The 22837-nt window shown below is 67.8% G+C and overlaps 4 protein-coding genes across 9 annotated transcripts; 3 read left to right on the top strand and 1 right to left on the bottom strand.

Annotated features, from left to right (window-relative positions):
- The first annotated feature begins 1950 nt into the window (after positions 1-1950).
- MFSD5 (major facilitator superfamily domain containing 5) lies at positions 1951-4873 on the top strand. 2 transcript variants are annotated; one of them, XM_040539603.1, is made up of 2 exons: positions 1951-2558; positions 3254-4873. In XM_040539603.1, the coding sequence occupies exon 2, from the start codon at positions 3288-3290 to the stop codon at positions 4641-4643; it is 1356 nt and encodes a 451-aa protein (XP_040395537.1). In that variant the 5' UTR covers positions 1951-2558; positions 3254-3287; the 3' UTR covers positions 4644-4873. The 2 variants fall into 2 exon arrangements, with proteins under 2 accessions (XP_040395537.1, XP_040395536.1); XM_040539602.1 differs by having other exon boundaries at positions 1951-2609.
- Positions 4874-5698: 825 nt separating this feature from the next.
- On the top strand, positions 5699-18323 carry ESPL1 (extra spindle pole bodies like 1, separase). 5 transcript variants are annotated; one of them, XM_040539598.1, is made up of 31 exons: positions 5699-5884; positions 7011-7098; positions 7190-8233; positions 8350-8454; positions 8558-8678; positions 8883-9019; positions 9187-9380; positions 9497-9739; positions 9934-10078; positions 10174-10315; positions 11099-11238; positions 11324-11458; positions 11545-11664; positions 11836-12007; positions 12152-12280; positions 12371-12527; positions 12931-13040; positions 13187-14490; positions 14584-14962; positions 15072-15230; positions 15432-15645; positions 15773-15954; positions 16038-16165; positions 16239-16361; positions 16442-16597; positions 16671-16841; positions 16938-17042; positions 17163-17275; positions 17370-17453; positions 17525-17689; positions 17996-18323. In XM_040539598.1, the coding sequence occupies exons 2-31, from the start codon at positions 7018-7020 to the stop codon at positions 18195-18197; spliced, it is 6660 nt and encodes a 2219-aa protein (XP_040395532.1). In that variant the 5' UTR covers positions 5699-5884; positions 7011-7017; the 3' UTR covers positions 18198-18323. The 5 variants fall into 5 exon arrangements, with proteins under 5 accessions (XP_040395532.1, XP_040395533.1, XP_040395534.1 ...); XM_040539599.1 differs by lacking the exon at positions 5699-5884 and adding an exon at positions 6174-6299 and having other exon boundaries at positions 17166-17275; XM_040539600.1 differs by lacking the exon at positions 5699-5884 and adding an exon at positions 6174-6299 and having other exon boundaries at positions 17525-17671.
- Positions 18324-19080: 757 nt separating this feature from the next.
- On the top strand, positions 19081-21183 carry PFDN5 (prefoldin subunit 5). Its single transcript, XM_040539827.1, has 6 exons — positions 19081-19234; positions 19833-19935; positions 20089-20120; positions 20328-20402; positions 20741-20846; positions 20930-21183. Exons 1-6 carry the CDS (start codon positions 19163-19165, stop codon positions 21007-21009), a joined length of 468 nt encoding a protein of 155 aa, XP_040395761.1. The 5' UTR covers positions 19081-19162; the 3' UTR covers positions 21010-21183.
- Positions 21184-21328: 145 nt separating this feature from the next.
- On the bottom strand, positions 21329-22825 carry LOC121061256 (zinc finger protein 22-like). The gene is made up of 2 exons (XM_040539826.1): positions 22445-22825; positions 21329-22331 (listed from the first exon to the last, which is right to left on the bottom strand). Exons 1-2 carry the CDS (start codon positions 22518-22520, stop codon positions 21523-21525), a joined length of 885 nt encoding a protein of 294 aa, XP_040395760.1. The 5' UTR covers positions 22521-22825; the 3' UTR covers positions 21329-21522.
- Positions 22826-22837: the final 12 nt, after the last annotated feature.

Raw genomic sequence — 22837 nt, 5'->3', positions numbered from 1 at the left:
CCCCCCTCACACCTCCCCGCCCCCCCCAGGCACCCAGGGGCAGCGCGGCCGCGATCTGCGTGGGGGCTGCCCCCCATGGAGACCCCCACCGGTGCTGCACGGCTCGGCACAGCCCCGCGGGGCCTGGCGCTGCACGGCCAGCTGCGGCTTTGCACAGCTTGGCACGGCTTTGCACAGCATCGTGTGGCTTTGCACGGCGTTTCATGGCACAGTTTTGCATGACACTGTACCGCTTCGCATGACATTGCACGGCTTTGCATGGCGTCTCATGGCATTGCATGGCTTTGCACGGTGTTTCATGCCACAGTTTTACATGCCATCGTACCGCTTTGCATGGCATCACACGGCTTTGCACAGCATCACGTGCCACGGCCCGGCATGTTGTTGTACCACCTTGCACAGCGTTGCACGGCTCTGCGCAGCATTTTGTGCTATGGTTTTGCACAGCTTTGCTCCACTTTGCACGGCACTGCGTGGCTTTGCATGGCATTTCACGCCGCGTTTCAAAGCATTGCAGGGCTATATGTGGCATCGCACCACGTTACATAGCCTTGCACTGCTTTGCACGGCCACACATGACTTTGCACGGCGTTCCACAGTTTTCCACATCATTGCACAGCTTTGCACAGCATTGCACAGTTTTCCACAGCGTTGCACAGTTTTGCACGGCATCGCGTGCCTTTGCACGGCTTTACACAGCATTGCACGCCTTTACACACACCCCCCGGGGGCCTGCCGAGGCGTGGCGCGCCGCAGAGCTGGGGGGGGCCGGCGGCACCTCCCGCCCGGGGGCCCTGGCGCCACAGCACCGAACAAAGCCCCCATTGAGCTCGGGCGTCTCCAACCCAAATTTTTTCCATGACCACATCGCCCCCCCCTCCCTTCGGGGGGGTCCCCACCACCCCCACCCCCACCCGGGCCCCCGCGAGGAGGGGGAGGAGGAGGCGGGGCCAGGGAGGGGCGTCGACCGCACGCCTTGCACACGCGTGTGCAACATCGGCACCCACGTGCCCGGAGGGGCCTGGCGTGTGCAAGTGTCCTGGTCCCATGTCCCCGTGCCCCCCCATATCCCCGTGTCCTGCTGTGTGTCCCCCACGCCTCCCCCATGTCCCCGTGTCCCCCCCACGTCCCGCCCGTGCCCCCCCCGTGTCCCCCTACCCCGATGTCCCCCCGTGTCACCCCCATCCCCCGTGCCTCCCCGTGTCCCCCCCGTGCCCCCCCCCCCGCTCCCGTGTCCCCCGCGCCCCCCGTGACGGGGTGGGGGGGGTGCAGCTGCCTGCCCCCGACCCCGTGCACGCGTGGGAGCGCCCACGTGAACGCCCCCCCCATCCCCCCGGCTGAGCCGGCTTTAGGCTATAAATACCCGGCCCGGGGGGGGAGGCGCGGGGGGGGGGGCAGCGCCATGGGGCTGGCGTGGCACGGCCAGCGGCTCCGCAGCCCCCCCTGTCCCCCACCGTGCCCCCCCCCCTGCTGCCACCCCCCGTGCGCCCCCCCCTGCTGCCCCCCCCCCTGCTCAGCCCCCTGCCACCCCCCTTGTCACCCCCCCTGTTGCTCCCCCCCGTGTCCCGTCCCCCCCTGCTGCCACCCCCCCTGCTGCTCCCCCCCGGGCTGCCCCTCGCCTTGCTGCCTCCCTCGTCACCCCCCCTGGTGTCACCCCCCCTGCTGCCGCCCCCCTTGTTGCCCCCCCCCCTGCCGCCCCCCTCCCTGCTGCCCCCCCCCGTGCCGCCCCCCCGCCGTGCCCTGCTGCCCCCCCCCCCCAGCCTGCCCCCGGTGCCCCCCTCGGTGCCCTCTCGGGTGCCCCCCCCCGCCCTGCCGCCCGCGGCTCAGCATCGAGTGAGGGGGGCGCGGGGACCCCCCCGGGACCCCGGTGAGTGCGGGGGAAACTGAGGCACGGGCAGGGCGGGGGGGGTGAAAGCCAGGGGGGAGTCGTGCAAAGCGGGAGGGGGCGTTTGCACGGGGATGGGGGGGTGAGGAGAGCTGGGGGCGATTGCACAGGGCTTGGGGCAATTGCACAAGGTGTTTGTCCCCAGACGGGGCATTTGCACAAGGTATAGGGCAGTTGCACGAGGCCCGGGGCAGTTACACCAGCACGGGGCAGTTACACGAGGCCCAGAAAAGGCGCGCGGGGCCGAGCGCCCCCGAGTGGAGCCGAACAGGCCCGAGTGGGACCGAGCGGGGCCGACCAGGGCGGAACGGAGCCGAGCGGGGCCGAGCAGGCCCGAGTGGGACCGAGCGGGGCCGAGCAGGGCCGAACGGAGCCGAGCGCGCCCGAGTGGAGCCGAACGGAGCCGAACAGGCCCAAACGGAGCCGAGCAGGGCCGAGCGCCCCCGAGCGCCTCCGAAAGTCCCCGAGCGCTGCCACGTGACCTCAGCCCACGTGACCTGGCGAACACGTGGCGCGCGCAGCGAGAGGCTCGCCCCCCTCCTTGAGCACGCGCATGCGCGCGGCCCTCCACCCCCCCATCCGGGCGGGGCGGGCGCAGGGCCCTCCTCATGTGACGCGCGCCAAGATGGCGGCGTCCGCGGAGGCGGCCGGCGCCAAGCGGAAGCGGAAGTGGGTGCGTGGAGGCGTCGGGGTGCGCGGCCGGTCCCCCCCCGCTGAGGGGCAGGTGGGGGGGCTTGGGGGGGCTGGGGGGTTCGGGGCGGCCTGGGGGGGGCCTGGTGGGTGGAGGAGGGGCCTGGGGGATTTGGGGGGACCTGGGTGGAGCTGGGGGGGGCTTGGGGGGCTCCTGGTGAATGTGGGGGGCCCTGGGGGATTTTTAGGGGCTTTGGGGGGGCCTGGGGGACTTTAGGAGGGTTCGGGGGGGGTCTAGGGGCCCTGGGGGGCCTCTGGGGGGCCTCTGGGCAATGGGACAGGCCCGGGGGGGTCTGTGGGCCGGGGGGGTGTCAGTGGGAGGGTGTGTATGGGGGGGGTCGGGGGAGGCATGGAGGGGGTGAATGGTGTGGGGAGGGCGTTTGGGGCGGGGGGATCAGCAGGGGTGCGCATAGGGAGGGGAGCTTGGGGGAGTGTCCATAGGGCGGGGGGGGCTGTATGGGGGGGGTGTCTATAGGGCGGGGGGGTCCAGCGGGGGGTGCACAGCTCAGTCCCACAGCCACCCAGGGGTGTGCAGGGCGGGGGGGTCGCCGTGTGCCCAGGCCGGGGCCTCCTCCCGCTGCCCCCCAGCCCCCTGCTGGCGCTCCCAGCCCATTGCCTCGGCATTGTCTCAGGGGGGTTACCGATCACCCACCTTACCCCCTTTCCCCCCCCCCGCAGCCGCCCCCGGGATGCCCGCGGGGCCGGGCGCGCCATGCTGCTCGCCGCCTACGCCGCCCTCGCCCTGCTGCTGGCAGCGGCGCTGGGGCTGGAGCTGGCCGCCCGCCGCTCGCGGCCCCCTGCCGCCGCCCCCCCCGGCGCCAACCCGGCCTTCGCCCGCTTCCAGCGGGGCTTCCTGCGTGGCTACCTGCCCGCACTGGCCGCCGACTGGCTGCAGGGGCCGTACCTGTACAAGCTGTACCAGCACTACGGCTTCGTGGAGGCGCAGATCGCCGCGCTCTACGTCTGCGGCTTCGCCTCCAGCGTCCTCTTCGGGCCCGTGGCCGCCTCGCTGGTGGACGCGCTGGGCCGCCGGGCGTCGTGCGTGCTCTTCTCGCTGACCTACTCGGCCTGCTGCCTCACCAAGCTGTCCCGTGACTACCTGGTGCTGGCGGCGGGGAGGGTGCTGGGCGGGCTGTCCACGGCGCTGCTCTTCTGCGCCTTCGAGGCCTGGTACGTCCACGAGCATGTGGAGCACGACTTCCCGGCAGAGTGGGTGCCCGCCACCTTCTCGCGGGCGGCCTTCTGGAACCACGTGGTGGCCGTGGGGGCCGGGGTGGTGGCCAACGCCGCCGCCGAGTGGCTGGGGCTGGGCCCGGTGGCGCCCTTCGTGGCGTCCATCCCGCTGCTGGTGCTGGCGGGCGCCGTGGCCTTGAAGGACTGGGATGAGAACTATGGCAAGAAGCGGGCGCTCGCCAAGACCTGCGCGGACGGCCTGCGGCGCCTGCTGGCGGACCGGCGCGTGCTGCTGCTGGGCACCGTCCAGGCGCTCTTCGAGAGCGTCATCTACATCTTCGTCTTCCTCTGGACGCCCGTGCTGGACCCCCACGGGCCGCCGCTGGGCATCGTCTTCTCCAGCTTCATGGCGGCCAGCATGGTGGGCGCCTCGCTGTATCGCCTGGCCGTCTCCCCGAGGTACCGCCTGCAGCCCGTCCACGTGCTCTCGCTCTCCGTCCTCGTGGGCTTCTTCTCCCTCTTCATGCTCACCTTCTCCACCAACCCCGGCCAGGAGAGCCCGGCCGAGTCCTTCGTGGCCTTCCTGCTCCTCGAGCTCTCCTGCGGGCTCTACTTCCCCGCCATGGGCTTCCTGCGGCGCAAGGCGATCCCGGAGAAGGACCGGCCGGGGGTGACGAACTGGTGCCGAGTCCCGCTCAACCTGCTGGCCTGCCTGGGGCTGCTGCTGCTGCACGGCGCCGACCGCGGGTCCGGCACCCGCAGCATCTTCTCCGCCTGCTGCGGCCTCATGCTGCTGGCGCTGCTCGCCGTCGTCGGCCTCTTCTCTGTTGTCCGCCACGATGCTGAGCTCCGGCTGCCGGCCCCGCAGGGCCAGCCTGACGCCCCCGAGCTGTGACGCAGGAGGGGGCCCCGGGGGTGCCGCTGGGGCCCCGGCGCGTGGTGTGGTGGCCCAGGGGGGAAGCCCGCCCGGCTGGTGACCCCCACGGCACCCCCCACCCTCGCGTCCTGCCGGGGACGGCGCTGGAAGCACACGGGGACGGAGCGCCGCAGGGTGAGTGCCCCCTGTGCAGCCCCGCACCCCTCATCTTCCCTTTTTCTAAAGAAAATAAAGCGTTTCCACAAGTGCTTCCCCCGTGTGAGAAACACTCTGTAGCCAATAACGGGCTCAGGCCAGGATCTCAGTGAGGCAGCGCTGTTAGTCGCGACTGCGATGGCGGGCGTCCCCCAGGCAGGAGCGCCCCTACCAGTCACCCAGCACGGCGTAGGTTTATCGACTTTCTTTCGCGATGAGCCAGCCCTCCCCTGTTTCCCCATGGACTGGGTGCTGTGGGTTAACCCGGTCGGCAGCTCAGCACCACACGGCCGTTCGCTCACCTTCCCCCCTCCCTCTCTGGGATGGGGGAGAGAAACGGGAAAGTGAAGCCTGTGGGTTGAGATAGAGACAGTTTATTAGGACATAAAATTAATAATAATGTGTACAAACAAGTGATGCACAATGCAATTGCTCACCACCCGCTGACCGATGCCCAGCCTATCCCTGAACAGCCGGCCCCCCACCCTGTCTAGCTGCCCCTATAATCGTTCAGCATGACCCCAGATGGTACGGAATACCCCCCTGGCCAGTTTGGGTCAGCTGTCCTGGGTCCGTCCCCCCCAGCTCCTGCTGCACCCCCAGCCTGCCCGCTGGCAGGACAGAGCGAGAAGCTGAAAAGTCCTTGGCTTGGCGTAAGCACTGCTCTGCAGCAATTAAAACACCAGGGTGTTATCAGCGCTCTTCTCATCCTAACTCAAAACATAGCACCCCGCCAGCTACTGGGAGGAAAATTAACTCTGTCCTACCTGAAACCAGGACATGGGATACTCCAGGTTCACAACCTATCTGGTGCTTCACAGACAATGCATGGCCTTCAGTTGCGGGCCTGTTACTTTTCAAATTTCATTTGGCTTTTTACTCTTTGGAGCGGTAATGTTTTTTCGCTTACCTGACTTGACTTGACACCGTGTTTTTTGCCTAGTTGCTCTAAGGATTCTGGTTGTCTGCATTTTACAAGCTCTGCTAAGCTCCTGTACCGCTGCAAGCACATCTCCATGCCACCTTCCTTCCCTCTAAACAATGTAACTCTGCAAAAACAACAGGTTTATTCCCACACCCCCATTTATTTTTTTTGCATCGCGTTCCCTCCCTGTGCTCAGGACCCCCCCATTGCAGGGCGTCCTTACCCGCCCCCCCTTTGCATGGGGTCCCAACTTGTCCCCCCAGTTACACAGGGTCCCTACACGCCCCCCGCCCCGCTTACACAGAGTCCTTACAAACCCCCACCCCACGTTACAGGGGGTCCCAACTTGCCCCCCCCCTTACACGGGGTCCCCATATTCCCTCCTCCCATTACACGCACCGCCCCCCGCCGTGCGCATGCGCGGAGCCGTGCGAGGACTACAAGTCCCGGCGTGCCCCGCGCGGGGCGGCCCGTCCTGATTGGCTGCGGCGCGGCTATTTGAACGGGGCGCGCGGCGGGGACCGCGCCCGTGCCTACGGGAAGCGGCAGCGCGGGTGAGGGGGTGCGGGGGGCTCGGGCTGAGGGGCCTGGGGGGGCCCTGCAGGGCCTCGGGGCCGGGCCTCGGGGCCGGGGGCTGTAAGGTGGGGGTGGGGGGCCTCGGGGGTGTCCTGAGGGGCCGGGGGGTGGCCTGCAGGACCTGGGGGGCGGCTGAGGCGCAGCTGAGAGGCAGGGGGGGTCTCTGTAGGCCCCTTGGGGGGCTGAGGGGCAGGAGGGGGGCCACTGCAGGGCCGGCGGGGGGGTGTGAGGGGCTGGGGGGGGTCCTGCAGGGCCTAAGGGGGGGGCTGAGGGGCGGGCGCCAGGGCCTGGTGGGGCCCTGCAGGTCCTGGGGGAGGCCGAGAGGTGGGCCCGGGGACAGCCCTTCTGGCTTGGGAGGGGGCTCTGAGGTGGGGCTGGGGGGGGCCTCTAGGAACCGGGGGGGTCTTCGGGGCTCTAGAGGGGTGTAGGGGTTGAGGCCTGGTGGGGGGTATGTGAGCAGACCCGGGGGGGTTGGGGGCCCTGAGGCCTGAGGGGGGAGCTGGGGAGGGGGTTTGGGGCGCGCTCTGAGCACTGAGGGGGCTGCGGAGCAGTTCTGGGAGCTGCCCCCAAGCAGCAGGGGCTGTGGCAGGGATGTAAACCCGGGGGGGTGGGGCTGTGAGCACCAGGCCCACCAGCACCCCGTTACCCTCCCAGCCCACCTCACCCCCCCCCCCCCCGCTGCCCCCCAGGGCTGCCATGAAGCACCTCCGGGGCGCTGATTTTGTGGCGCGCACCGCCAGCAGGGAGGGCACTGAGGCGCTGCTGGCGGAGCTGTCGGTGAGTTGGGGGGGGGGGGGCCAGCACTGCACGAGGACTGGGACCCGCTGCTGGGGGGCCAAAACTCTCTTTCCATCTCCCCTCCCTCCAGCAAAGCCTCTCCCGCCCCCCGGGGCCGCCAGACGCCGCGCAGAGCACAGTGTGCGACCGAATCCTGCGAGCCTGCGTGCAGCGCCTGGGTGAGCTGGGGGGGGAGCCAGGGGGCTGCCCCGAGCATGCCACCAGCCTGCTGGGGCTGGCTGAGGCGGCCTGCGGGGGCTACGTGGCCTCGGCCGCCCCCCCACCATCCCCCCTCTACCTGGAGAAGATCCTCTACCACCTGCTGCGCAACGCGGCCGCCGGGGGCTGCGGTGCTGCCCGCGAGCGAGCGGCCGAGCTCCTCCTCGCCCGCCTGCGCGCCCCCCAGCCCGGCCGCTCGTCCCGCGCTGACTTCGCTGCTGTCGCCCGCAGCGGCTTTGTCGTGCTGTGGAACAGGGCGGACGGCCTGGGGGGCCGCCTGCGGGCCCTGCGCTTCCTCCTGCTGCTGGAGGATGAGGAGGAGGGCGCCCTGCTGCCGCTGGAGCCGCCCTTCTTCACCTCGCAGACGGCGCGCCAGGCGGCCGCCGCCGCGCTCTCCGAAGCTCCCCGCGTGCCACCCTCGGCCTTGCTGGGCCAGCAGCTCGGGGGCTGCCTCCTCACCCTGCGCCGGGACGCGCCACGGCCCCCCAGCCTGCCGCAGGCCTTCTGCTTCTTCGAGCTGGCGTTGGAGCAGTGCCGGCAGCTCTGCAGGAGCGGCTGCTACGGCGAGGCGGAGGAGGCGGCGGAGGATGCCCGCCGCTTCTTGGGCGGCTCCGGGGTGCCGCTGGGCGAGCCCCTGGGCCTCCTGGAGGCTGCGGTGAGGCTGAGCCGGGCGCTGGCCGAGGGCTCGAGGCCGGCAGGGCCCCATCTCTCGCGGGCGGCAGCGGCGCTGGGCGGCGCAGCCGAGGCCTCGGAGCGTCTCCTGCGGCTGCTGGCCGAGGGCTGCCAGCTTGTGGTGTTGGCCCTGGGCGAGCACACCAAGAGGAGCCCACGGCAGCCCCTGGGCCGCGAGGACGTGCTCGGCCTCTACGCCTTTGTGGAGGGGCACTGCCATGTCCTCGGCCAGCTGCTGCAGAGGGTGAGGCTTCGGGAGCAGGGCTAGCGCCTAATGAGGGCTCTCCCGCTAATCGGAGTGGCCGGGGCGGGGGCTGTAACCTCACTGGTGGCCGCGCAGTCACCTCCTGCCTTCTGCAGGTTCCCCCCGACGGCGCGAGGCAGAGGCTAGCACTGAAGCAGCTGCTGTACCACAGTCTCCAGCTCTTCACCAGCGTGGCGTACGACGCCTTCCAGTGCTCCCAGGTACCAGAAGCAGCGGGGCCAGTCCCTGGGGGGGCTCCAGGGGCTGCTCGAGCCACCCCAGGGGTGCTTCTGCAGTCCCCAACAGCCACCGTGTCCCCTGCAGGCGGCCGGGTGGCCGGGGCTGGAGCGGCTGACATCAGGCTGCCGGGGCACCGTGGCGCGGATGCTGGAGGCGCTGGAGGGGCTCCCCGACGCCGAGCGAGCGAAGTACCTCGATGTCACCGGTCAGTGTCCCCACACCTGGCTGCCTGGGGCGAGCATGCTCACGCAGCTCACCGCCGGCCCCTCTTTGCGCCCCTGGGAGCGTTTTGGGGGGCACCAATCGGGGGAGGGCTCCTCGGCCACCTGCAGTGCCTGGCTGGGATGAGGAGGATGGGGGATGTTGAATTTGCAGCGCATCTTTAATGTTTCTCTCTTCCCTGCAACAGCATCATGCACATTTAAGCTGGCCTACATCTTCTACAACCAGAACCTTCACAAGGAGGCCAGCTCCGTCTCTGAGCTCTTCTGCCAGACGCTGGAGATGACGGATGCTTACAAATACTCGGAGGTCCCCCACGAAAGGGTGAGCGGTGTCCTGACCTTCTCAGCCCAAAGGGGGCCGAAGGCTTTGAGCTGTGGCCTGGGGGAGCGAAGGAGCGGCTGGCTTCCCCCGGGAGGGGAAGAGGCTGCAGCGTGGGGCTCGGCAGGCAGGCAGGGCACCGAAGCCGCTCCTCCGCGCTCTCTCTGCAGCTGCACAGATGCTTCAGGCTGCAGGTGGAAAGCTACCGAAAGCAGGGCCGGCTGGAGAGCGCCCTGGCCTCCGCTGTGCAGTGGCTGGCGGCGCTGCGGGGCCGCCTCGTGGAGCTGCTGGCCGAGCCCGTCTCCCTCTGGGTCCGAGTGAAAACCGACGCCGTGAAGCATGGAACTGAGGAGCTGCGGCTGAGGTGAGGGAAGCCTGGCGCTGCCCCGCGACTGGGGGTGCCTCAGGGGGCTCTCACGAAGCCGTATTGCCGAGCCGGGCTCTGTGCAGAGCCCCCACACGGCCCCCCCGCTCCACCAGGACCCTGAAGGAAGGCTTGGAGGGGCGCTACCCGGACGCGGGGACCTTGGTGGCCGTGCTCTTCGCAGAGCTGAAGGCGTACAAGGCCGTCCGTGCCGACACGGGGCAGGAGCGCTACAATGTCCTCTGCGACCTGCTGGAGATCTGCTCGGAGGAGAGCGGCCGCCTGCACGAGCGCGCCGTCGGCTTAGTGGAGCTGGCGCAGGTCTTGTGCTACCACAACTACGCCCGGCAGACGGACTGGTGAGTGCGCTGCCATGCATGCGAGCCTGTCGTCCGTCCCTGCAGGCCCCTGGGGGGCTCTCGAGGGCCCTCAGCAAGCTTTAAGGGTTCCGGGTCACATCGCCCTGGCTGGTTTGGGTGCTGGTGATGTCCGCTCCTCCTCTTAAGGTGCGTTTTGGGGCGGAAGGCTGTGTTTTAACCCCTTTCTCTGACAGCTCCGCACTGGACTCGGTGCGCGAAGCCTTGCGGCTGTTGGAGGTGGTGCCCAGGAGCGCCCAGAACCAGGATCAGCTCCTCGATGACCGGGCACAGGCTCTGCTCTGGCTCTACATCTGCACACTGGAGTCCAAGCTGGAGGAGGTGCGTGGGGAGATGTGACCCCGCAGCTGCTGGGGGGCATCCTGGGGGTCCCGCAGTGCCCCCCGAATGTCACTGCTGCCTTTACCCTGCCGCAGGGCATAGCGAGGGAGCAGAGAGCCAAGGCTCAGGGGCAGAAGAACCTGGATGACTTCGAGCCCAATGACCTCAACTACGAGGCGGGGCTGCAGGAGAAGGTCCTGTATGACGGCATTTCCTTCAACCTGGCGACAGAGTCGGGTGAGCGCGGCGGGTTCGGGCTGTTAGCGCTGCAGAAAAGGCTCCTCCGGAGCACCCGGTTTTGGGGTGGGAGCAGGGTTCCCCTCTGTTGTGGTTTAACCCGGTCGGCAGCTAAACACCACACAGCCGTTTGCTCACCCTCCCTCCACCATCCCAGAGAGAGAGGAGAGAATTAGAAAGAAATGAAAGCTTGTGAGTTGAGATAAAGACATTGTATTAGCACAGAAAGAAAGGAAAATAATAATAGTGATGATAATACTGAAAATAATGTGTACAAACAAGTGATGCACAATGTAATTGCTCACCACCCGCTGACCGATGCCCAGCCTATCCCTGAACAGCCGGCCCCCCACCCTGTCTAGCTGCCCCTATAATCGTTCAGCATGACCCCAGATGGTACGGAATACCCCCCTGGCCAGTTTGGGTCAGCTGTCCTGGGTCCGTCCCCCCCAGCTCCTGCTGCACCCCCAGCCTGCCCGCTGGCAGGACAGAGCGAGAAGCTGAAAAGTCCTTGGCTTGGCGTAAGCACTGCTCTGCAGCAATTAAAACACCAGGGTGTTATCAGCGCTCTTCTCATCCTAACTCAAAACATAGCACCCCGCCAGCTACTGGGAGGAAAATTAACTCTGTCCTAACTGAAACCAGGACACCCTTCCCAAGGAAGGGGGGAGGGCAATGGGGGAGGTGTGGGGAGGGAAGCGCCGGCCGGGAGATGCCTGCTGGCACGCCTGGCCGTGTCCTGGTGCCGCTGCCAAGTGGCTCAGCCCCGTGCCATGCCCTCAGCCCAGTCCAAGAGCCTGGACGAAGCCTTGGCCTTGTGGAAGCAGCTCCTAGTCTCCGAGGGTGTCCCAGCTGTGCGCAGCCCTGAGCAGACCGTGGCCTCCCTGCTCATCGCAGCGTCTCTCTACAGGCTGATGGCCAAGGTAGCACTGCTGGGGCTGCCAAGGGGGGCAGCGGCCTGCCCCCAGCATCATCCCTCGACACACCCGTGGGTTTTCTCACCCCCAGCCTCTGCAAGCCATGGAGAGCTACCTGCTGGTCCGAGCCCTGTGCGGCGCGCTTGGGGACAGCCTGGGCATGGCCGGCGCCCTCTGCCAGGTCACCAAACTGCTCCTCCAGCTCGAGTGCCACAGCTACGCCGAGGCAAGGCCCATAGGGGAGCAGCAGGGAGGGAGGGCAGCTCAGCTTGTCCCCGTAGCCCCAGCCCTCACAGGCTTGTTGGCTTCCAGCTCTTCCTGGAGGAGACGGAGTCCTGCTTGCAGAAAGCCGACAGCGGCAGCGATTCCTACCTGTTGCTGCAGCAAACCTGCCTGATGCTCCGCAGCCAGCTGTGCTGCGCCAGCAACCAGGTGGGTTTCCCCAGAAACCCTTTTCTGCCTCGTGTGCGGCGTTAGGGGGCAAGAGGAGACCTTAGCAGCTCTGTCTGCAACCTCTCACTGGCGGCCTGCACCCACTTTAGCCCTGGAGATGCTCCACGCGGTGACTGGTGCCTCTTTTCCCCTCTCTGCTGCCTCCTGCAGATTGAGGAGGGCCTTGCCCTCCTGCTGGAGGTGCTCCAGAACCCGGCTCTGCAGAAGGTGGCCAAGGTGTGGTACATGCTCCGAGCCCACGTCCTGCAGCTCACCGCCGTCTACCTCAGCCTGCCGCCTGCCCGCCTCTCGCCAGAGCTCAGGCAGTGTGTCTCCGCGCAGGGTGAGCCGCTGGGGTGCTGGAAACCCTCCTTGTGTGAGGGCAAAGCCCTGCGGAAACGCGGCTGTCCCCCGAAACAGCCCCGTTTTGGGGCTGGAGGTGGGTGCCGGGGGGTCAGCCCCGACACCCACGGCCGTCCTGGTGCAGGGTGGAAGACTCCTGAGACAGCTCTGGCCGAAGCCTACAAGCTTTTCCGCAGCATCATCCTCCTCCTGGTGGGCAGCGACGTGCTGGGCGCCCAGAAGCCGGCGGCGGAGGCGCAGTTCATGGATTGCGGTGAGGCACCGGTGCCGCGGGTGGGAGGATGTGGGCGCATCCCCCCCAGGGGGGAGCAGCGCTGGTCACCAGCCCTGTCCTGCGGCGCAGGGGACAACGTGCTGCAGAAGTGGCAGGTGCTGGCTGAGGTGCTGGGCTGCACGGAGTGCCTGGTGGCCCTGCTCGGCCGCGCCGAGGTGGTGTGCAGGGCCAAAGCCTTCTGCCTGGAGGCCGTCAGGCTGGCCACGAGGCTGCAGGCAAGCCGGTGGTGAGTGACCGTGGGGGGGGGGGGGGCGGCCATGGCACTGGTCCTGGCCCCGGGGGGCTGCCCGGTGGCCCTGGGGGAGGTGGTGTCCTGGTGGCCTCGGGGTGGGAAGTGTCCTGGTGGCCCCAGGGGGGCTGTCGGGGTGCCTGGTGGCCCCAGGGAAGGTGTCTGGAGACCTCAGGGTGCTGCCTGGGGGTGCCTGGTGGCCCCGGGGCGGGGGGTGGTGGTGCCTGGGGGTGCCTGGTGGGGTTGCCTGGAGGTCCCAGGGCAAGGGGGTGCCCGGTGGCCCCAGGGGGCACCTGGTGGCGGTGTCCTTGCCAGGTCACCCATGAGCTCGTTCCCTGGTGCACGGTGCTGGAGCTGTGGCAGCGGGTGGTCTCTGAGGGCTGTCTTCCCCCCTTCCCAGGTGCGTTTCCTTTCTGGTGCTGAAGGCGCAGCTGGAGCTGCAGCAGAGCGACCTGGAGCTGAGCCACGCGGACCTGCAGCAGGCGCTGTTCCTGCTGGAGTCCAGCACTGGTGAGTCCCGGCTCCAGGCTGGGAGCAGGACTGGGAGCAGGGTGAGCCCCCGGCCGTGCTGGTGGAGCCGCAGCCGGGACCCTCCCGGGAAGCAGAAGCTGTGGTGCTGGCTGCCCGCGTTCCTTCCCAAACTGCTCTGCCTGCAGAGTTCGACACCGCCGAGAAACAGCAAGGCCCCGTGAGGATCCTGCCTAGGAAGGGCAGACCGGAGGGCAGGAGGCAGCAGGACCTCAGCTCTGAGCCCCCCGGGGAGGACGAGGGCTTCCTGAAGGGCCCCGCGCTGGAGTTCGTGGCCATGGTGAGCGGGCTGGAGAAGGCAGCCGCGCTCAGCTCCTCGCCGCAGCTGAAACCCAAGCCAAGGAGGAGGCTGGCCTTCCTCGCCCACCCCGCTGCCTGCCCCTGCTCCCTTTGCTCCGACCTGGCCCTCTCGACCCTTTGCCTCCGCTGGCTGCTCGCCTGTGCCCAGGGCGAGCTGGCAGCGGGCAGTGCGGCCGAGGGGCTGGGCCTGATCCTGGCCACCCTGCGGCGCTGTGGCGCCGTGGCCGCTCGCTTCGCCACCCTGCTGCAGGACAAGCTGGGCAGAGGCGGGGATGTGCCTGCGCTGGAGCTGCTGGATGACCTGGTGGCCACTGGCTACGCCGCGCTGGCCCTTCACAGCCTGGCCAGCCCCCGGCCCGAGGAGGAGCTGCCGGAGCAGCTGGAGGCCGGTTTGTCCTTCGTGGCGTCCTGCAGACCCCACCTGCCCAGCCTCGAGGTCTCCAGGGCCAGCCTCCTGCTTGCCAAAGCCGTGGCTGCCGTTTGCTGCCTGGCCACCAAGCACAGCGGATCCGTGGCCGCTATCTTCGCCACCCCTTGGGCTTGGCAGCCGCTCCCCCCGAGTCCTGCCGAGCCCAACGTGCCGGCAGCCGTGCTCAAGACGGAGAAGGCTCAGCCCAAGAGGGGCAGGAGCAAGGCGGCGCCGGCAGCGTCCTCGCTGCCCAAGTCCAAAGCGACGAAGACCCGGAGAGCAAAGCTCCCAGCTGTGGTGGATGCCAACCAAGCCTTCGTGCTCAGCGACTCCGAGGCTGAGCTGGCAGTGGCGCCTTGCACCCCGTGCCACAAAGCCTGTCCCCCCGCCAGGGCCCGTGCCCGGAGGGCCGCAGCAGCCCCCATGCCCAAAGCCAGAGCGAAGAACCAGAGAGCGAAGCCCCCGGCCGCGGCGGGTGCCAACAACATCTTTGCTTCGGGCGACTCTGGTGCCGAGGTGCCCCCCATCGTGATCCGGCCAGCGGCAGTGCCCCGCACCCCGCACCAGGTCTGTGCCCCTGCCAAGGCATGGGGCTGGGGGGCTGCGGCTGCCCTGCACCCCAGGGCTCCCTTCACTGTGTTCAGCGACTCCTCGCCGCCGCTCAGCAAGTCCCAGCTCCTGAAAGCGCCCAAAGCCCACAGGAAGGCGAAGTCTCGCCTGCCGGTAAGCGGGGAGGGAGGCGAGGCGGCCCCAAGAGGCAGCTGTGGCCCCGAGAGGCAGCTGCAGCCCTGCCACATCCCTGTCCCGCTGCTGCAGGTGACGTTCAGTGACGACAGCGACACCGAGGATCCTAAATTGGGGCTGACCCCAGCAACCGGCAGAACCCTGGGTCCCAGCCGCAGGACGCTGCAGTCAGCATCCGTCTGCCGGAGAGCTCTGCTTCCCAAACTCTCGGGGATGGAGGGCTCCCAGCTGAGCTCCTCAGAGGACAGCAGCAGCAGCGCCCAGCCCCAGAGAGGGCGCAGGGCTGCGGGCACAGAGGAGAAGAGGCAGCGGGTGACCCGCAGGGCTCCAGGCAGGAGAGCCAAGGAGGAGCGGGAGCTTCTGAGAGCCATCGAGGAGGAGAAGGCAGATGAGGAGCTTGACATCAGCTTCGAGCTCTTGCGAGCCTCCAAGGAAGAAGAGGGAGCCGCAGGTGAGCTGTGGAACGGGGACTCACTGGGAGCCTTGAAGCGCCCCGAGCTGTCATGTTGTCACCGCTGTCCCCAGCCCCGGGGACCAAACAGCTCCGTCTCTCCCCACAGGCAGCATCCGGCCGCCCGGGTGCAGGCAGGAGGCTGCGGACGGGGAGCACGAGGTGCTGCGGCGTGAGGCCACTGAGCATGTCCCAGCAGGGTGGTGGCCGGGCAGCGGGAACCCCCTGTGCCTCGATGCCCTCTCCGCTGCCCTGCTGGCTGTGGGAGGTGAGGGAGTGCGGGGACACGTCTCGGGAGCGGGGAACTGCAGGGTGGGAAGAGGCAAACAGCAAAGCTGGGGGCACCTCTGCCAAAGCATGTCCTTAAAGGGCAAAAACCCTACAAGTGGAGGGGAAAGCAGCAGAGGGAGAGCCAAGGTGGCCGCGGGTTCGCTGCCTGATCCTGGCGGTGTTGCTTCGCCCCTTCCAGATGTTTCCTTGCTGGACACTGCCTGCGGGTTCCTGAAAGCTGCCTTCAACTGCATCAGTCACTGCCCGCCTGGCACGCTCTACAGCCAGCTCTGTCAGCTCCTGGCTCTGGCCACGGGTGACCAGGACCCCATCTCCACCGCCTATCTGCTGTCCGAGTCGGTCTCCGTCACCATGCGCCATCAGCTGCTCAGCATCGTCCACAGGAAGCTTCAGTAGGTCCCGCGCCTCCCTGCTGGAGCCTTGCTGAGAAGGCGAAGGGGCTCAGCCAAACCCAGAGCCCTGGAGGGGTTGGTTTGGAGCAACGTTCGCCCCCCCCCCCAACCGCCTCTCCCGTTGTAGCAAACTGAAGAAGTCGGCGGCAGACACGGCTGAGCAGCTCCGAGGGCTCTCCCTGCAGGAGGACGCTCCCTCGCGCGTTCACCACCTCACCAAGCTCCAGAACCTATTTGGCTTCAGCCCCACGGGTCTGGGGCCCCAGGAGCTCAACGGCTTCAGAGAGAAGCTGCAGCAGATCCCTGCAGGTGAGGGCTGATCCAAACAGAGCCCCGGAGGGTGCTGCCTGATGTCTTGGCCTCTCCTGAAGGTCTGGGAGTGACTTTTTCAGGGGTGACCGTCTGCGTGTTGACCCTTGTGAGCATCCAGCTCTCCTCCGTGGAGGACACGCTGCTGCTGACACGGTTGGAGAGGGGCAGCACTCCCATCACTGTCCGCATCCCGACTGCGCTCACCAAGGTGAGGGAAGGGCTAGGAGTGGAGCAGCCGGGACGAGCCCGGGGCTGGAATCACGGCTCCCTTCCTCCCCCAGGCCCCGCTGAGCTCGGTGCTGAGCGACTTCGACACCATCCAGAAGGAGCAGAAGGAAACCAGCAGCTGCACCAACAAGCGAGACTGGTGGCTGTGCCGCTCCGAGCTGGACCGCAGGATGAAGGTAGGCGAGAGGCACCCAGTGCCCCACACACCTGGGGGTGACACTTGGACCCCCCCCTGTGATTCTGTCATCTCTCGCAGAGCCTCATCGAGACCCTGGAGACGGAGGTGCTGGGCTGCTGGAAGGGAGCGCTGCTCCCCACCAGCCAGGAGCCTGCCCTGGCTGAGGAAGCCGCCCACCTCTTTGCCCAGCTCCATCCCTGCGGCTGGCGGGGCTTGGACCTGGCGCTGCTCAAGGTGATGAGCTCCCCGGGCTGGGGCAGGGCATGGGGGGAGCTCTGCCTCCGCTCACGCCTGCCCCTTGCCGCAGGTCGTGCTGAACGCCGCTCCCCTCCTCGCCCCTGCTGATGTGCGAGCCCTGGCCGCGGGGCTGTGCCCGGCGCAGCCCTGCAAAGCGCAGCTCCTCCTGCAAGAGGCTCTGGAGAAGCGGAGGAGCTGCCCCCAGGCGCCTGGCGGCTCCCTTGTCCTCGTGCTGGATAAAGTGAGAGCCTGCCCCTGCCGCTTCTCCCTCAGCTCGGACGTTCGCTGCGTCACTCACGCCTTCCTCTCCTTCCTCCTCCTCCTCTTCCCCCTGCAGCACCTGCAGAAGCTGCCCTGGGAGAGCATGGCGTGCCTGCGCACCCTGCCCGTCACCCGCCTCCCGTCCCTGCACTTCCTCCTCAGCTACAGCCTGGCACAGAGGGTGAGTGGAAGGGGGGGACCCTGGCTCTGCGTGGGGCTTGGGACCCCTCGAGGCTGGTGCTGGGCTGGGGCTGACTTGTGATTTTTTTTTTTTTTTCCCTTCCTTCTCCCCCCCCCACAGCAGGCAGGCTCCGTGCTGTGCCGTGGCATCAACCCCACCAGGACCTTCTACATCCTCAACCCCCAGAACAACCTCCCGAGCACCGAAGAGCGCTTCCGGAGCTGGTTTGAGAGGTGAGGAGCAATCGGGACGCACAGAGCGGGGAAGAGGGGGGGGAGTCCATGCCCGCTCCCCCCTTTCTATGACTTCTCACCTCCTCTCCTGCAGCGAGCAGGGCTGGAGCGGAGTCACAGGAGCCATCCCCAGCCAGGAGCAGATGCAGGCAGCGCTGCTGGAGCACGACCTCTACATGTGAGCGCCCGTGACAGTGCTGGGCCATGCCCTCGTGCTCACCCTGCTCACCCTGCTCTTGTTCCTGGCAGCTATGCGGGGCACGGGGCGGGCGCCCGCCTGCTGGACGGGACGGCCATCGCCCGGCTGGACTGCAGCGCCGTGGCCCTGCTCTTCGGCTGCAGCAGTGCCGCGCTGGCTGTGCGCGGCCGCCTCGAGGGCTCTGGTATCATCCTCAAGTACATCCTGGCCGGCTGGTGAGGCGAGGAGAAGGGGGGGGGTGGCTTTTGGGGGGCAGATGGAGTCTTTGCCCCATTCCCTTCTTGCCTGTTTTCTTCCCCATTCCCTTCTTGCCTCTCTTTTGCCCCGCTCCCCCCTCGCTGCTTTTTATTGCCCCCCTCCCCTGGCTTTTTCCTGTGCTGGTAAGCAGTAAGCCTTCTCCTTGTCCTCCTCTCAACCCCGATCACTTACATCTGACTGATCTGGTGCTGGAGAGGCGACCGGGGGGGGGGGCGGGGCATGGCACCCAGCCCTGCTGGCCTTAACACCCTTTTTTCTCCCAGCCCCCTCGTCCTGGGGAACCTGTGGGACGTGACCGACCGTGACATCGACCGCTATGCCGAGGCGCTGCTGCAGGGCTGGCTGCAGGCAGGCACCGGTGCCCCCCTCCTGCACTACGTGGCCCAGGCACGCCAAGCCCCCCGCCTCAAGCACCTCATCGGGGCCGCCCCCGTCGCGTACGGCCTGCCCGTGTGTCTGCAGTGACAGCCCTTGTCACCCCCTGGCGTACCCCTTGCCCTGGGGAGGCAGCTGGGGGCTTTCCTACTCTTTTAATTTATTTTAATTCCGCCGGGTTTTATGTTCTGAGGTAATAAAGCTGTTCCCCTTGAACGTGGGTGGTGTACGCTTGTATCACGGACTCACAGAAGCACGAGGTGGGAAAGGACCGATGGGCTTCTCGAGTCCAGCCATCCTCCTCGCACCACTACTCCCCATTAAGCTACTCCATCCTAAATCCTATCCCGTAGCACCTCCTCCATGCGCTTCCTGAACACCCCCAGGGACGGTGACTCCACCGCCTCCCTGGGCAACCCCTCCCAACGCCTGACCACTCTTTCTGCAAAGAAACATCTCCTAATTTCTGACCTGAGCCTCCCCTAGCACAGCTTGAGGCCATTCCCTCTGGTCCTTAAGAAGAAGGCCGACCCCAGCTCCCCACAGCTTCCTTCCAGGGTGTAGGGACCAGTGAGGCCTCCCCTGAGCCTCCTCTTCTCCAGTCCCCTTTGTCCCCTGTCCCACAACTGGACCCTTACTTTTCTGAGGGGTCCCCTGCCGCCAGGGGTGTCTCAGAGCCCCCCCTTTCACCCTTGGTTTGTGAGGGAGACCCCAGGCCTCCCTCAAACAGTTGGGGGGGGGCTGCTTGGTGTGCCCCCCATGGCTCGGAGGAGCCCCCTCTGCAGTGAGGATTCAGCCTTCGCTCCTGGGGGGCTGCACCTTTAGGTGCCCCCTCCTGGGGGGGCGGCAACTTTTTTCCTTTGGGGGGGCAATGGGGTGCTGCCCCCTGGACTCCCCCTCTCTCTGGGACCTGGCACAGCCCCCCCTCTGCTACCCGCCCCCGGCCCCTGCTGCCTTTGCGGGTCCCCGAAACTTGGGGGGCGCGGGGGGGGGTCCCGGGGGTCCTCCGGCCGCCGGGGGGCGCTGCGGGGCGGGGAGGCGCGGCCGGGCCCAAGATGGCGCAGGCCGTGAACGTGGCGGAGCTGAGCCTGCCGCAGCTGGAGGTGCTCAAGGGGCAGCTCGACCAGGTGGGGCCGGGGGGGGCTTGAGGGGCACAAAGGGGGCTGGGGGGGGCCAGGAGGGGTTGTGGGGCCCGGGAGGAATGTGGGGGCCTGGGGGTAGGTGTGTGGGGCGAGGCTGGGCCTGGAGGTTTGGGGGGGGACTTTTGCGGCCCCAGGGGGGCTGTGGGGGCCTGGAGGAATCTGTGGGGCACAAGGGGGGCTGTGGGGCTTACGGGGAGTGTGTGAGCCTGGGAGGAGGTGTGTGGGGCCAGGCTGGGCTGTGGGGCCCAGGGAGGATGCGTGGGGCCGGCTCGCCCACAGGAGCTGCGCAGCAGGGTGCTGCACGCCCGACGTCCCCCAGTCCCGTTTCCGCGGGGGGCACGGCTGGGGACAGCCCCCACCTTGGTGCCCTCCCCGGGACGAGGCCGTTCCCCTCCTGCTCCCCCTGTGCCCATCGCTCTTGGGCTCCAGGGCTCGCCCTCTGATCTCCCGTGGCTGGTTTGGGGCCGTTCCCAAAAACCAGCTCCGGAAGGGACCCTGCGGACCCAGCCCCACGAGGGCCCCCTCCGGCCCTCGGGTCCCCTCCAGCCGTCCCCCCGCGGCCGGGCCGCGCGCTCTCTCCCAGGAGGTGGAGTTCCTCTCGTCCTCCATCGCCCAGCTCAAGGTGGTGCAGACCAAGTATGTGGAAGCCAAGGACTGCCTCAATGTCCTCAACAAAAGCAACGAAGGCGAGTGGGACCCCCAGGGGCCGATTTCCTCCCTCCTGGCTTCACCGACTCTGTATCTCGCTCAAAATCACCTGGGGCACAGAGGCAGCAACCTCTGTCCTTCGGGGCTCCCCTTGCCCTGGTGCTCACATGTCTCTGCTTGCTCTCCCACAGGGAAGGACCTGCTGGTGCCGCTCACCAGCTCCGTATCCTTTGCTGACCCCACACCATTAACACCCCGGGGGTCTTTAGGGCCGTCGGTTCCATCCCTCAGTGCTGTTGGTCCAGCACAAACCTGTGCTGGTGGCATGGCGCGGTGCTGCCAGCGCCCCGGCTCTGCCCCGGCTCGGGGCTTTGCTCTGGGAGGTGCGTAACCATCCTGGTCCCCTGCTTTCCCTGACCGCCCCCGCCAGATGTACGTCCCTGGGAAGCTCTCGGACGTCGAGCGTGTCCTGATCGATGTTGGAACCGGCTACTACGTGGAGAAGGTGAGGGGTGAGCGCCGGGAGTGCCACAGAGCGGTTTGGCAATTGGGGAACTACTCCCGTGCCTGTTTGCACCAACGGCCATTGGGTTGGGGCCGTTGGGGCTGCTGCTTCCCCATGGCGCAAGCAGGCTGATTTCTGAGCCCCGGAAGGGCAACGGGGCTCCCAGCGGGGTGCTCAGCACCTTTGCACGCCCCTGGGGGTTGCGCTGGTGTGCGCGGAGCACGGGCTTGGCCCCGGAGCAGCCGCCTTTTGGCGGCAGGTGATGAACGGGGCTGCCTCCGGCTGCGGCGTGCAGGATCTCAGCGCCCCGAGGCCGCTGTTGCCCTTTATCCGCTCAGACGGCAGATGATGCCCGAGACTTTTTCAAGCGGAAGATCGACTTCCTGACCAAGCAGATGGAGAAGATCCAGCCAGCGCTGCAGGAGAAGCACGCCATGAAGCAGGGTAAGGGCCAGCGCCGCCATGGCTCAGCACCTGGGGCCCCCCTGGCAGCCCTCTCACCGCCCCGGTGCCTCCTCTTCCCGCAGCCGTGGTGGAGATGATGAGCCAGAAGATCCAGCAGCTCACGGCCCTGGGGGCAGCGCAGGGTGCCACCACCAAGGCGTAGCCTTCGGCCTCGGGGGGCTGCCTTCCTCTGCATCATTGCTGGGCCGGGGGCACGGACTGCAGTGTGTCCCCTCCCCATGCTCCTTGCCTCGCCAATGCCCCAACCCTTCCCCTTTTTGTAGGCAGCCCCTCGCTGCCAGCGTGTGGAATAAATTGAGATGTGGGAACACCCCCAGCGCTGCCTGATGCTTCTCGAACCACGGGGCTGGGGGGAGCGCCCCCAAAAGCAACCGAGAAACTGCCCCGGCCCCTCCACCTCTCTTACACAGGGGTGAGGACGTGGCGTAGCCCCCCCAGCCCAACAAAACTCAGCCGCCTTCCCCCAACAGAAGTACTTTATTCTACAGCCGTGCCCCGGCCCCTCACCCCGGTGGCGGCTTCTGCCCTCGCCTCCTCCTGGCCCTGCGCTATGTACAACTGTGGGCTCCAGCCCTTCGCCGAGGGCGTCGTGGGCCTGAGCCCCGCGGCATGGGCAGCGCAGTCCGTCCATCTGCCCGCCCGCCCGCACCCTGGCTCAGCGCACGAAGAGCGGCTTGTGCACGCGCTTGTGGCGGTTGAGCGTGGCGCTCTTGGCGAAGCTCTCCCCGCACTCCACACAGATGTAGGGCTCGTGGCCGTGTGCCTGTGCCCGGTGCCGCTCCAGCTCAGCGCCGTCGCGGCAGCTCTGCCCGCACTCGGGGCAGGCCGGGGGCTGGCTGCGGGCAGCGTGCACCCGCTGGTGCTTCAGCAGGTTGGTGCTCTGGGCAAAGCCGCGGCCGCACTGCCCGCAGCGGTGGGGCCGGGCGCCTGAGTGGGTGCGCTGGTGCTTGATGAGGTTCTTGCTCTGCGTGAAGCTCTTCCCGCACTGCCCGCAGGTGTAGGGCTTCTCCCCGGTGTGGATGCGCTGGTGCTGGATCAGGTTGGAGCTCCAGCTGAAGCTCTTCCCGCAGTCCCCGCAGCGGTACGGCTTCTCCCCGGTGTGCGTGCGGCGGTGCTGCACCAGGTGCGAGTTCTGGCTGAAGCTCTTCCCACACTCCCCGCATGTGCTCGGCCGCTCCCCGGTGTGAGTCCGCTGGTGCCGCAGCAGCTTGGACCAGTGGCTGAAGCTCTTCCCGCACTCGTTGCAGATAAAGGGGCGCTGCCGCCCCCCCCGCAGCCGCCCCCCGCTGCCCTCCTGCTCCTCCTCGCCGTAGCCCCCTGCCGCTGAGCCGGCGCCAGCCCCCCGGCCCCCCACCGCCCCCCGCCTCTTGCCCTTGGAGGCCAGGGGGCTGTGGGGGATGACGGTCTGGATGATCTCGTGCGGCAGCACCTCATCCTCGCAGTCGCTCACGATGCCATCATCAGCTGTAGGCCACAGAGAGGCTGGGGAGGGGGCTGGGAACCTCCCCCCCCAGGACTCTTTTCCACTCCCCCGGGGCTCTTTTCTGCCCCCCGGGGCTGTGCGCCCCCCTCCTCACCGATGTAGACCCTCCGCACCATGCCTGCCTCGTCCGAGTCATGGAGCTCCACCACGCAGGGCTCGTCCTGCTCCATGGGGGCGGCTGGGGGGGGGGCCTGGGGGGCGCCAGGCCCTTGGCTGAGCACAGGACCCCCACCCCAAAACCCTCCCTGACGCCCCCTACCCCGTGCTGCCTCCAAGCACCGGTGGCTGCGTGCGAGTGCCCAGCCCTTGGGGGGTTACAGCAGCTGCTGGGGGGCTAGGGGCCCTTCATGGCCCCCCCAGGACCCTTTGTGGCCCCCCCAGGACACCTCGTGCCACCCCAAATCCCCTTGTGGCACCCCAGATCCTCTTCAGTCACCCCAAATGCCCTTATTTCACCCCAAATCCTCTTGTGCCACCCCAAATCCCT

The sequence above is a fragment of the Cygnus olor genome, chromosome 29 (assembly GCF_009769625.2).
Source record: "Cygnus olor isolate bCygOlo1 chromosome 29, bCygOlo1.pri.v2, whole genome shotgun sequence".
In the NCBI taxonomy this organism is placed as follows: Eukaryota; Metazoa; Chordata; class Aves; order Anseriformes; family Anatidae; genus Cygnus; species Cygnus olor.
The sequence above is the reverse complement of the archived record's forward strand: the minus strand, read 5'-3'. Positions and strand labels throughout refer to the sequence as shown.